Raw genomic sequence first — 13,750 nt, 5'->3', positions numbered from 1 at the left:
GAATTTTGGTCAACATCATTGGCCCATCCCTGTAGGAGATTCTACATTAAAGGGGGGCTTCATGGTCTTTCCTCTTGTCTCTTATGGGGGGTACTTTTTCTTCACATGAGGTTTTACTCTTCTCATTGAGAGCATTGTGTGTTCATCTCTTTTTTGGGAAAGAGTTTTTTCCCATTGGTTTTTTCTATCTTTCTTCGTTTGTGAGAGATTGCATTGCATTTGTGTTAGAAGTACGATTGCCATTGCACCAAAAGATCGACCTGTTAATGTTCGATACAACCACTAGACTTATAGAATCCATAGGAAGCAGTTAAACCATGTCACAGACCCAAGTGTCGTGGTGCACAATACAAGGAGACCAAGGGTGCACACTTTGCAACAATTCCCCCCATCACAAGCGATGAGGTGTGAACCTATGACCCAAGCTCTGATACCACTTGCTAGAAGTACAATTGCCATTGCACCAAAAGATTGACCTATTAATGCTCGATACAACCACTAGACTTATAGAATCTACATGAGGCGGTTAAGCCATGTCACAAACCCAAGCACCGCATTGCACAACACAAGGAGACCAAGGGTGCACACCTTGCAACAATTTGTACATGGGTACCTAACATGGCCCAGTAGTCAGGACCCATCTTGAATTGTTAGCTTGAATATGCATTCCCCTAAGTTGCACTTAACGGGGGTGTTGGTGTAAATTATGTCTCATGATTACACTTTACTTAAGTTGACTTAGGATAATGCATTCATTGTAGTTTGCATATGAGGCACTTAGGGAATTGCATATATAGGAAATATGGTTGTAAGAGAAATTTCACCTTCAATAGGTGATCCACCTTTAGTGGAATTATGTATTATTTTCTCCTACCTACCCTTGTATCTCATTGGGCCACATGTCATGATTGTGTGCTCTCATTTCCCTATGGTCTTGCCTTTATAAGAAGACTCATGTTCATTGTATAGTTGATCAATTTTTGCATCTTGATGAGACTCAAGTTTGTTCTTGTATATCTTTGTCTCTCTTGTGTTGTGTTATTCATTGGCCTCTACATCTTGGTTGCTATTGGCAAATTCTTACACAACAAAAAAATTGAGCATCGACCTTGTTAGGCATAGTGAAATACGATTGTCAACCAAAAGGCCTAAGACTCCAACTATAGTTATAACATGAGACCTTAGGATACCAATAGTATTAAAGTATTATGCTCCACAATCTTATAATAGTTCTTATCGTTCAATGGGAATTTACTTATCTAAATTATAACAAAATCATAGTCCTTAATTAAACAAAGCAACTAAACTTACCACTAAATTTTCATTCCACACTATGATAGCAAGTCATGGAAATACCATAATAATATAATAACAATAATATAATTATAGAAACTAATACTATAACAAAATTATAGCTATAGTTATAACATGAGACCTTAGGACACCAATAATATTAAACTATTATGCTCCACAATCTTATAATAGTTGTTATCGTTCTATGGAAATTAACTTATCTAAATTATAATAAAATCATAGTCCTTAATCAGACAAAACAACTAAACTTACCACTAAATTTTCATTCCACATTATGATAGTAAGTCATTGAAATACCATAATAATATAATAACAATAATATAATTATAGAAACTAATAGTATAAAAAAGTTGCAAAATATATGCAAAAACTTAAAAACATTATTTGAATACAACGTGATGAGATAAAGAAATGCCAAGTAACAAGGTTATATGAAGTTGTGCCCTACATGATGTAGCGAATAGCATGCAATTATCTATAAGGTTGCCTTAGTAACAATCAATATTGAATATATAAGATATAGGTGATAGAAGATGTGTATGAGATTTATACACCCACACAAAATAATATAAATATAGAAGATAGAAATGCCAAGTATACACATTTCATCCTTTTATCAAAAAAATATTATTATTATTTCCCCTACACTAAAAAATTGATAATATCTCAAACTTTTTATTTAATATAACTAAAATAAACCATTTTTTAATCATTTTAATTAAAATAATCATTTTAACTAATTGAATATAACTGGTGGAATTATTAAAAAAGATGACGATGACGATGTAAACTTCAACTGCTCAAAATCCCTAGGAAAAAAAATTCTACGTTGACCTTCTTAAAGGTGCAATCTGGTACAGAAATATCTGTCCCTATAATCCTCTCCATGGGACCGCCCCCGTTGAATGAATGCTGACAACTATTTTGACAACCAGGATACTGACTTCAGCCTGGAAAGAATTTCGACAATCATTGAAGAGCTACGTTTATGAAAAATTATATGCACATGTATTTCCTTTTCAGAGTGAAGGATTAGAACTGGTAACGTAGAAGCAAGTAAGTGGTTTGTTTAGATTGAAAAACTATAATGTTTAATTCAGCCATGGTATTTGATCCATCTGAGGGAATTTCAGAAGGATTTTTAGTCCCTGTTGTTCAGGAATTGGCATCCCAGAACCTTCACAGTCTTCCTCAAAGATATATCAGATCAGAGAAAGAGCGCCCAAATAACTCTACTCCTCATTTGGACATCCCCATTATTGATATGGGCATGTTTATGAGAGATTCGGATCTCTGCAAGCAAAAGGAATTGGAAAAACTTGGTATGGCATGCAAGCAATGGGGATTTTTTCAGGTGGGTACAACAAAATTGATTATAAATTATGTTGTAGACTTATTGCTAGAAATAAGTCTTTTAATATCAAGAGCTTTTGACAATTTGAAAACAGGATCCTGTAGCTTAAATGACCTGTCTTACATTAATTCAAATAAACAACTGGGCTATCTTCCTAAGAAGCTCAGCATAAAGGCCTCCTCAGTATGTTTGGAAATAAGGTTTTAAGCAATCCTCTGCATTCTTAAAGACCGAGGAAGTTGCTTGATGATCCTTCGTAGAATATATTTGTTTATCTACATGATGTGACTTTCTAGTGGTTTACAAGCGATTTATTATAATTATAATAGCATTACACTTGTGACTGGATTAGGTTCCAAATTATCTCTCTCCTCCTAACTTGCTTACTTCGCTAAGATGGTATGGATGTCTCCATGACAGGCTGTGAATCACGGAATTCCTCTGTCTCTGACGGAAAGAATGAAGGCAATTGTAAAGGAATTCATTCAGTTACCTCTGGAAGAAAAGCTCAACTACAAAATAGAAGAGTTTGAAGGCTATGGTCAAGCCTTTGTAGCCTCAGACGACCAAATATTGGACTGGGCAGATATCATGTACTTGACAACTCTGCCCCAAGAGGAGAGAAAAATGAATTTTTGGCCTACAAAGCCAGTGGATTTTAGGTATCTAACTATTTGTTATTTCACTCATAAGATTCTGAAATCGTGTTCAATTTATATATGATTTAGGGTAATTTTGTTGCCATGTACACAAAATCTAATTTTACAAGATTTACATATGGTGTTCTAGAATTTAAAGGGTAAAACCACGTGTGCGTACCGTCGAGAGGGTTGTAAGAACTTTCTTTAAAAGTCTTGTTGAGAATTTTTTAAATTGATTTACAATTGATCGGCCATTTGAAAGTTGTAGCATTAAATTTTTAGGTTTACCAGTCCAGTTTTTCAGAACTCTGCATCTAATATTATCAGCAAAAAAATCTTAGAACAATTTTCTACACAGGGTGCCATTTGGACTTAAAAAAACTCGATTATTTCAGATGTTAACAGTCTTATTTCAATTGGTGCTGCAAACTTTACTTCTACTCCACTAGCCACTCAAAATCTCCAGCCCATAAACTAGCCTCCTTTTTCATATATTAAAACCTGTTTCTTTTGTTGAAATATTCAGGTCCGCCCTCTTTTACAGGTTATTTGTAGAGGAAAGATTATGGTGACCGTCTATACTCCCATTAGACTGGAATCCAGAGAGACCCTTATATAGAGTATAGGGAGTTGCAAATAATGTGATGGATAGACACTGGTCTTCCATTTCTGTGTGGTTTTTGGCTTCTAAGTTCATTAAGACAATCTGAACTAATATTAGTCGCATGCTCAACTTTTCCCTCTTTCCGTATGAATAATAAAAAACTAAATTCAAGCAAAGTGGTTAATCGTTTTAATTATCTCATGTTGATAAAGTGTCACATTTTAGATTGAACTCACGTAAAGTTTTTTTTTCCCTCTTTTGCTGTGCTAGATCTTTGATGGCTATAGGCATGTAAAGCATATCTACTTCTTCAATTCCCTTTTTCAGCCCATTTCGAAACAATTGCTTCGTACAGGAGCACGTTTCTATCCATCTGACTTCTGTCATTTTTATTTTCAATCTGATGATGCTGCCCGATGGTTGCAGAGAAACCGTCGATCAATACGCTCTTGAAATTCAAAAGCTTGGCAACACATTTCTTTGCCTTTTATCAGAGTATGCCGGACTAAAAGCAGACTGCTTCATTAAAAAGTACGAGAAAATGACACAGTTAATGAGATTGAATTACTACCCACCCTGCCCAAGACCAGATCTGGCTTTAGGTCTAAGCCCTCATTCAGATGGATATGCTTTGACAGTTTTGTTGCAGGATGATGAAACAGTGGGGCTACAGATCTGTAAGGATAGTGAATGGATTCCAGTTCAACCCATCCCTGGTGCCCTAGTTGTCAATATTGGGGATATGCTTGAGGTAATTACAATGAACTTTAACAGTCTTTAGGCAAAACAGTCTGTAGGATCTAGCAAAGTATGTTAAATTGTTTCAAAGATTATTTCTATCGGTATAATTCTGAACTTTTTCATCCAAGGTAGGAATGATTGCCTGGATGTAGGATTTCATGTGTAAATAAAAAAAATCTCCACTCCATTATTGATTTGTAACCTGGGTTTAATATATCGGATTAACGTTTGATGCTACCAAATCGATATCAAATGTAATTTTTGTTTTTTATTTATTTTTATTTAGGTAATGAGTAATGGAATATATAAAAGCATTGAGCACAGAGCAATCACAAATATGGACAGAGATCGAATCTCCATTGCCATGTTTTACGGTCCAGCTAGGGAAACAGAAGTGGGTCCTGCTCCTGAGCTCATAGATGAGTTGCATCCGTGTCAATACAGAAGATTCATTCTTGCAGACTATATGCAGAATTTCTTGTCTGGCAAACTGGAAGGGAAGAAGAATATTGAATTTGCCAAAATCAAGTCATAACTTTCATGAGTTGAATTTGTTCAGTGTGGAGCAGGTTCAGTGGTTAGGACCTAGGCTGGCCAGGCAAAAGACCTACACTCTATTTGATATTCTTTTCCTATCATGATTTTTTTTGGGTTTTCAATTTGAGAAGTGATCACTAATGAAAGGTATTGCATGATCAATCAAAGGGAGCAGTGCATCTGCAGTCCCTGCCTCAGATTACAAAAAACAGTTTCTAGACCAGACACAAGTGACAAGCACACCAAGAAATTTCAAATTTGTTGTACAAGTAACAAATTTGTAGAAAAGGCAACGAAAATAATAAAATAAAATAAACATTGAAACACCCAAAACATGAGCTTAATCCAATTTTTTATTGCTGTTTGAAGCTCTACTTTTCTTTCTGCTCTCTATGAAGATCCAGTCCTATGTTTACTCTACCCAATCATGGATAAAATGTTGCATAATATTGGAACAAATAAGTAATTTTCTTATTCTACTCTAAGCAGTCCTAAAAATTCCCTGTAGAAGTAATAAGGCAGTAATGATAATATTCTATTGAGGTTTTATTCACTCATGCCGAGGATTACAGCCATCCACGCAACATCCAATGAGTTCAAACCAAAGCGAGCTCTGCTGCAACAAAGAGCACAAAACATAGTGTATTACACACTTGAAAACCATCATCCTAATTAGAAGTAATTTGCAGGCTTATAAATTAGAAAAGAACTAGTGGTATTTGGATTACTTTAGCTACCTTTCACATGCTATAATCTGCACTTCAGGGCATCTTTTGAACACAGGTAACCATGATATCACTGAAAAAAAACAATCATTAAGCAAATTAATCATAGAACAATTCATTGATAGTGGACGGCTCAACGTACCTAGATGATAGGTAAAGATATATTTGAGTGTTTGCCTGCATGATGTAGATTTCTAGTGCTTCAACAAATGTATACTTTACAAAGTCAGTTCACAACTGTTGCATCCCCACAAACTCTATATTTTTTCTTAAAGCCCAATGTCCCCATGTAAATAGGACCAAGGTGGAAAACTTAATGTTTTGAGAATTAATTGTACCTTGATGACTTTGGATGCTTGTGTTGATTCAAATTGTAAATGTTATGATTTTAATTCTGATAATTAATTGCTCTTGATGACTTTTTAACTATTGATTAAATTGAGAATATTTATAAATTTAAATGGTTTTAATTCCGATGATGCATGGTATAGTTAAATGGCGTGTTTCTGTTTTTGGACTAATCAGATTCCTCAAATGTGTGTGAGGAACTTGTTTGATCTTGCAGGTACAAACAACAGTGACTTAGTAGTTTTGTCATGAAGGTCATTCTAATGCCGAACTAACCTTGCCCTTGTAATGTCAAGTTGCAATTAAAGGGTTGATCAACTGTAAGTATCTCACAAGTACTTGTGCTTGTTACAATGGTCAATGAAAATCTCACTCAAAATGTTCTACAAGGAGTTGCTGTTTTTTCTAATAATAATCAAATCATTTGATCTGTAATGCAATTAATTGACTCTACTTTTGGGCTTTTTGTCATGGCAAGTAATATAATTTTAATACTGAGAAAGAAAATAATAAAAATAAAATAAAGAAAGTGAGGGAAAAACACAAAGGTCGAAGCAATTACCATCATTGTGGAAATAGAAAAACTTGAATGCAGAGAACGCCACAGGAGACAGAGTAAAGGCAAGGGCATAGGCACTTCGAAGAAAAGGGGGTTTTCGTTTACCATGCCATTATTGAGGAATGACATCAAACCCTCATTCATCACGTTTGCAGAAAAGGGCAGAAGAATCTCTAGGAGGAGGAAGAAATTAAGGCAGTTTCACGCTATTTTTAAAGAGAATTTTTCATAGGGCAAATGAGAAAGCGCAGGCAGGGAGAACAAACAGGAAGAAGCCAGAAAGTGAAGGCATAGGTTCAGACGAGATTAAAAGCGAGTTACCACCGCTACGGAAGCTAAAGAAGGGAACTTTGCGGCTAAAGGGCATCTGTGCTCTATTATCTACTGTGTGAGATTTTCGCTGCCCGTGTGATGTACTGGTATAGACTTCTCAATTTTTAGGCACTAGGGTAAAAGAAATTAACTCAGATTTATGCCCATTGTCTTCGACAAAAAAATTCTAAAAAAAATTAGAAAACAAAAAAAAACCGACTTGTGTAATTGGCTGTAAATATAAATGTTTTCCTATGCCGTACTGTGGGGCATATTAATCTTTATCCTGTGATACCCTCTTCCTTTGAAACCCCTAGTTACTCTTAAATATTATAAATTTGCTCATCTTTAATTGCTCCAAGGAATGGATGTGGCTGTGTATGTAGTCTCTCTATCTCGAGTAATTCCAAACCCAAGGAAACTGAGTCCCTCGCAACGTGTTGGTCATAATGAAATATGGCTTGAATCCATTAATTCTCGAAGGGTGGGTGCAAACTATGAGTTTACATTATATAAGGGTATTTGTGTTGTATTTTCTATTGTAAGTATGATTGATTTTCTTTCATCTGTTAAAAAGTTAATAACTTCTCTTTTTAGCTTCATGTGGGATGTATAGTTATACACTTTTTGAACTTTTGGCACAGTCAATATGTCCTCAATTTGTTGGTGAAGTTGAAAGGTTCTTAATGAGCTCACGAGGGATCAGGACTTGTTGAGTGCAAGACTCCAACATCTAGTTAATCCCAAATATTAGAAATGGCTTACCTCTAATGGGATCTAAGGCTCGAATGCAAGGTAGGAGAGTTGAGCAATGTGATTAATTATGCCCCTTTTGATGCAAAATTCACATGTAGAGAAATCAGGGCTCAAAATGGTTGGTCACTATGGATAGGCACCCTAGTCCTAACAGGTGTGTAGGTGCAAACAAGGATCAAAATTGGTCTTAGGATCCTCCAAATTGACTTTTAGTCAAATTACATGGACTGTGATGCTAGGAGCCATAGACCAAGTGGACTAGGGTGCTAGGCACCCTAAACCATGCATTTTGAACTAAATTTGGTTTGGTGGCCTCTTTTGTAGTTTGCTTTGTGTTCTTGAATCTATAACTGAGTCTAGAACTTGTTCTTCAACTTGCAAATGTACAAAATAAGAGGAAAATAGTGTTGGTCTGTATAGGGACTTGGCTAATTTGAACCCCTAGTGGGTGTTAACCTCTACTACAACAATGATGAAAAAAGAGCTTACCCTCGGCAGGTAAGAGGCTAAATCTAAAGGAATTGTTGAAATGAAATGATTGTACCTTTGATTGATGATACAATGCTCTTTAGATAAGCCCTCCAAGTGTTGATGCAATAACATGATAAATCATAACAAAATCCATCACAAAAACATAATTGAAGACAACTTGTTTTAGCTTGATGCTCCTTGTACCCAAATCTACTCTTGAATGGAAAATTAAGTGCTTCAATGAAACTTATGGATATGAAATATTAAGAGACAATAAAATGAATTAGAGATGATGCCTTACATAGGGCTCTCAAGATATTTTTGCATTTAGGCTGACTTGCAACCGTTATTTCCACGAACCAAGACCAGATTCTACAATGTAAAGGCTAATTTTTGCATTTAGGCTGACTTGCAATGGTTATTTCCACGAACCAAGACCAGATTCTACAATGTAAAGGCTAACACGTCAATGTCACAAAATTTCAGTCAAAGTGTAATTCACTATGGCTAATTGATAATAACTTGACAAAATAGGCTCCACTTATGTGGAAAGCAAGATAATAGGGACCTAATACTGGATCTAGTAATGTCTTGTGGATTAATGACATTTAAGTGGGGAATAAAGTGCCTCGAAATTTAAAATAGGATAGAATCCCAAATAAGCTTGAAATGACATAGAAGAAGGCACACTAAAGAAAGGGCCCCTAAGAGAAATGTGAAATTATAACAGGTTACAATTTATGACACTACACCTCTAATTGCTACAAGGTATACATGTGGCTAGTTGTGTTATCTCTATATGGACTAGTTACAAACCTAGGGAAACTAAGTCCCTAGCACCTTGCTAACGTGTTGTGCATAATGAAAAATAGATTGAATCTATTAATTCTTGAAGGGTGGACCGTGCAAGCTATGAGTTGAGTGACTTGCTGTCAATGAAAATTGCCTTTTACAATGGTCACTGTAACATTATAGAAATGGTTATATCTCAATTAAAATAGGGACATATTGAGCTTCGTGCACAATTGTGTTCATATACATCTAGGCAATTATAAATCAACTTAGAGTCTACTTAGAAATAAAGCCTTAACATCTTGTTAATATATATAAACATAGTGCAAGTACAAATGGATGAGGTTGTAACTTCTTCATGGGAATAGGATAGGTTCCACATGCTTAGCAAGCCTATTAACATAAAACTATGTTATTATGTGTATGGAATTGGCTATCATTAGACCTATAGGCTACTTTCCCTTATATCCTATGTGGTCATATATAACATGTTGGCAATGTGATTGATATGGTTACATGTTGTCATTGATGTCAACACTATATCCTGGTTAGATCTATCTTGGTTAGTTTTGGTGATCATCTTGGCCTTGGCTGTGTTTTTGATCCGGTATGATCATATCTCTGGAATCAGTTTCGATTGCTTATTCTGATGGTTATATGCTTGTTATATTCTGGTGGTTTCATGATTTGGTCATCGCTTTTGGTATCTATCGATACCGGCTTGCTCTTGGCTTGCTTGTGCCTTTACCGATTTTTGGCGTTCCCAGTTAGCTTTACCAATATGCATTATTTGGTGACTTCATCTATGGATTTTGGGTCTGACTTATAGAATCGGTTTCTATCATGTTGATGATGCTTCTTGATCATATCCTGAGTGTTTGATGACTTTGCATTGGATGGTGTGCTGTTAAGGTGGTCCTATTTGGATCTGGTTAAACTTTCACCGAGGGTTTCTACCGGCAAGTGAAGCATGTTGGATTTTTGTCTTGGCGGAATTCCCGACGGATTTAATTGTTTGGTTACTTGATTTAGGTCCATGCTATGTAATGTAAATCATAATATTGATCTGGTGGTATCATGTGATGTAATTTTTGTAATCATGGGTTTATGGGTTTAGGGTTTAGCTGACCTCGTCAATAAGGTTGATGATCTATATTTATAGGTGACTTATTCATGGAATGATATAGGAATGGATGGATCGATGGTTATGGTTGATTAAGTCCGCATTATTTGAGGTTGATTTATGAGCGAATAAGGTCATATCATTCAGAGAAGGTTTAAGGAAGGTTTTATTGCAAGGAAGACATTAGTGTTTAATCGGAACTATATCAGGCATTTGTAGATGCTACTTTCACATTTAATTGTATTCCAGATTGTAGTCCGATGATTTTTTAAGTCAGTGAAACTTCCCTTTGTGATGAGCAGTGCGCTTTAGGTTGTTGGCCTTTCTACAAGTGCAGCCCCCATTGTAATCATTCACAATACTACTGTAGAGTATTCATCTGATTGTGGTAGGGTTTCCCACCGTGTTTTTCCCTTTCTAGGTTTCCCACGTCAAAATATTGGTGTTATGTGTGTTGTGCTTTTATGTTATATTCTTCATTGAGTTGTGCTTTGGTTTAAGGTTTATAATTAAATTGATTGTTGTTATTGTTAGTAAACTGATTCACCCCCCCCTCTCAGTTTACTCCTGGTATCAACCCATTCTAACAATTGGAATCAGAGCAAGGTCCTCTTTGCAGAAGCTTAACTGCTTGAGGAGATCTGATGGAATTGGCGTCTAGTTCTAAATTCAATCCTTACCGGAAGGAGAGTCCCAAATTTGATAGTACAAATTATAAGATATGGAAGGAGCGGACAAAGATTCATCTCAGATGTCTTGGAGCAGAAGTTTGGGAGATAGTGGAGAAAGGGTATATACCTCATGATCCTAATTCTGGTACACCAACACCTGGTGATGAACAAAAGAGAGCTAAAAATGATGTAAGAGAAAAATAAGCTTTGTTGAGCGCCCTATCTGATGAAAAGCTACTGAATGTCATAGAATTGGAGAATGGTAAGCAAATTTGGTTGAAGCTTGAAAATCTTTATGAAGGTGATCATGCAGTAAAGATTTCTAAACTTGAAGGTTTCCAGGTAAGATATGAAACTTTGAAGATGGAAGAGGAAGAGAAGATAAGTTATTTCATGGATAGAGTTAATGAGATTGTCATGGGTATCAAATGTTGTGGCGGATCAGTCAGTGAAGATGAAATAGTGTCAAAATTTCTAAGAGTTCTACCTCTGACTTACAAGATGAAGGCTACTGCTATCAATGAACTCCGAACAATGTCAAGTACCCCTGTGACTAGAGATACATTACTTGGTAAATTGACTGCTTTTGAACTTGAAGAACTTGGATATCAAAATGTTGCTAAAATCGAGATTGCATTTAAAGCATCTGCCTCTTGTAAACAAAAGATAGATTGGAAAGAGATGTATGCTAAGGATATGGAGGAAATTAAGAGAGAAGAAAGGGAGCTTGAAGAGCTGGAAGCCTTGATTGCTAGAAGAATCCCTAAAGGACCAACTGGAAGTAAGTATGAAGGAAAAGTCCCCTTTAAATGTTTTTTATGTAATAAGATTGGTTAGTTTGCTTCTAGATGTCCTGAAAGAACTGCTAGGAATCATGAAAGATTTGTGAGGAATTATAAGCCCAATCCTTAATATCAGAGGAAACCTAGATTCAAAAGGAATAAGGATAAATCATGTTATTATGTTGGTGATGATGATTTTGGTATTTCTGATGATGATGAACCTATGAGTGGATCCGGTAATGGAGCTTCCTCTGGTAAAGATTGGGTCTTTATTGCTATCAAGGAAGATTCTTCAGAATCTATCATTGAAGCTACACATACTGAGGAAAAGGCTTTGGTTGCTAAAATTGAAGAAAAGGATGAATGAGTTATAGACAGTGGATGCTCACATCACATGACTGGTGACAAGAGAAAGTTTCTATCACTGCAATAATTTGATGGTGGATTGGTTAGATTTGGAGATAACAAGACGTGTAGGATCAAAGGCAAAGGAACACTATCATAGGATGGTAAGACAAATACTGATAATGCTTTCTATGTTGAAGGCTTAAAGCATAATATTTTGAGTGTACGTCAAATGGTGGATAAAGGATTTCATTTTCAATTCAAAGATGGAAAATGCAAGATCATTAATAAATCTGGATTGGAGATTGCTTCCAGAACTTAAACTAAAGGTAATATTTTTCATTTGAATTCCAATGAGAAGGCTTGCTTGATTGCTTAGATTGATGAAACATGGTTATGGCATAAGAGGATGTGTCATGTAAATTTTGATTGTATGGTGAAGATCAGTTCAATACCGGCTGTCAGAGATTTGCCTAAAATTGTTAAACCTCATAATCCGGTATGTAGAGAATGTCAAATGCGTAAGCAAGTTAGAACTATTTTTAGAAATATACATGATAAGTCTAATGAAATTCTTGATCTTATTCATACTGATTTGTGTGGACCGACAAGGACTAAAAGTTTTCAAGGTGCTAGATATTTTATGTTACTTATTGATGATTATTCTAGAATGATGTGGGTGGCATTTTTGAAAGAAAAATCTGAAGCTTTTGAGAAATTCAAAATCTTTAAGGCTATGGTTGAAATGGAGACAAGACTAAAGATAAAATTCTTGAGATCATACCATGGCGGTGAGTTTACATCCGGTGAGTTCAACAACTTTTATGAAAGGAATGATATTAGGAGACAATTTTCTGCACCTTGTACTCCATAACAAAACGGATTGGTGGAAAGGAAGAACAAAACAATCTTGGATGCTGCAAGGACTATGATGACTGAAGCTAAATTACTTGATATCTATTGGAGAGAGGTTGTCAATACCGTTCAATACTGTTGTATACACTTTCAAAAGAGTACACATTAAAGGCGATACCGGTAAGACTCCTTATGAATTATGGTTTGGTCATACTCCTACTGTCAGATATTTCATAATTTTTGGAAGTAAATGTTACATTAGAAGAGATGATGCATTAGGAAAGTTTGATCCTAGAAGTGATGAAGGAATATTATTGGGTTATTCTACTAAGAGAAAATAATATAGATGTTATAACAAAAGATTGAATAGGATAATGGAAAGCATAAATGTCAAGGTGGATGAGCATGGCAGTAATCAAATCAGAGCTTATGATTATGGACCAGAAGATGAATTTATCAGACATGAACCAGTAACACAAGAATCAGTTCAAAACAATGAACCAGTGACTCCGGTAACATCAGAAAATTCAATAGTGACAGAGGAACAATAAAGTGAGTTAGAAAATCAAGGAAATTCAAAGACGCCCAGGTATGTAAAGCTAAATCATTCTAAAGATCAGATCATTGGAGATAAAAGGAAAGGTGTAATGACTAGGAGAAGGTTAGCTGTTGAAGAGGTATGTTTAATTTCTCAAATTGAACCGGAATATTTTATTGAGCCAAGTAAGGATGAAAATTGGATAAAAGCAATGGAAGAAGAATTAGATCAGATTGAAAAGAATAGAACATGGGAACTTGTACCTAGACCTAAAGAAAAGAA

At 35.5% G+C, this 13,750-nt stretch overlaps 1 protein-coding gene and 1 long non-coding RNA gene across 3 annotated transcripts; one reads left to right on the top strand and one right to left on the bottom strand.

Annotated features, from left to right (window-relative positions):
- Positions 1 to 2,199: 2,199 nt before the first annotated feature.
- Positions 2,200 to 5,497, top strand: LOC131032855 (protein SRG1). Of its 2 annotated transcripts, XM_057963936.2 has the most exons (5): positions 2,200 to 2,370; positions 2,474 to 2,668; positions 3,089 to 3,330; positions 4,340 to 4,664; positions 4,941 to 5,497. In XM_057963936.2, the coding sequence occupies exons 2-5, from the start codon at positions 2,579 to 2,581 to the stop codon at positions 5,187 to 5,189; spliced, it is 906 nt and encodes a 301-aa protein (XP_057819919.1). In that variant the 5' UTR covers positions 2,200 to 2,370; positions 2,474 to 2,578; the 3' UTR covers positions 5,190 to 5,497. The 2 variants fall into 2 exon arrangements, with proteins under 2 accessions (XP_057819919.1, XP_057819918.1); XM_057963935.2 differs by having other exon boundaries at positions 2,200 to 2,668.
- A 29-nt stretch (positions 5,498 to 5,526) lies between these two features.
- Positions 5,527 to 7,387, bottom strand: LOC131032856 (uncharacterized). The gene is made up of 3 exons (XR_009103521.2): positions 6,827 to 7,387; positions 5,929 to 5,989; positions 5,527 to 5,804 (listed from the first exon to the last, which is right to left on the bottom strand). It is a non-coding gene; the product is annotated as an uncharacterized LOC131032856 (long non-coding RNA).
- Positions 7,388 to 13,750: the final 6,363 nt, after the last annotated feature.

This window comes from Cryptomeria japonica, chromosome 5 (assembly GCF_030272615.1).
Source record: "Cryptomeria japonica chromosome 5, Sugi_1.0, whole genome shotgun sequence".
NCBI classification, from domain to species: domain Eukaryota; kingdom Viridiplantae; phylum Streptophyta; class Pinopsida; order Cupressales; family Cupressaceae; genus Cryptomeria; species Cryptomeria japonica.
Note: the sequence above shows the minus strand (reverse complement) of the source record. Positions and strands in the feature narration are given on the sequence as shown.

Excerpts from the sequence above, each read along its gene's own strand:
- LOC131032855 (XM_057963935.2), top strand. The coding sequence starts at position 2,402 with ATGTTTAATTCAGCCATGGTATTTGATCCATCTGAGGGAATTTCAGAA. Across the intron at positions 3,331-4,339 it reads ACAAAGCCAGTGGATTTTAG|AGAAACCGTCGATCAATACG; the intron begins GTATCTAACTAT and ends CGATGGTTGCAG. Across the intron at positions 4,665-4,940 it reads ATATTGGGGATATGCTTGAG|GTAATGAGTAATGGAATATA; the intron begins GTAATTACAATG and ends ATTTTTATTTAG.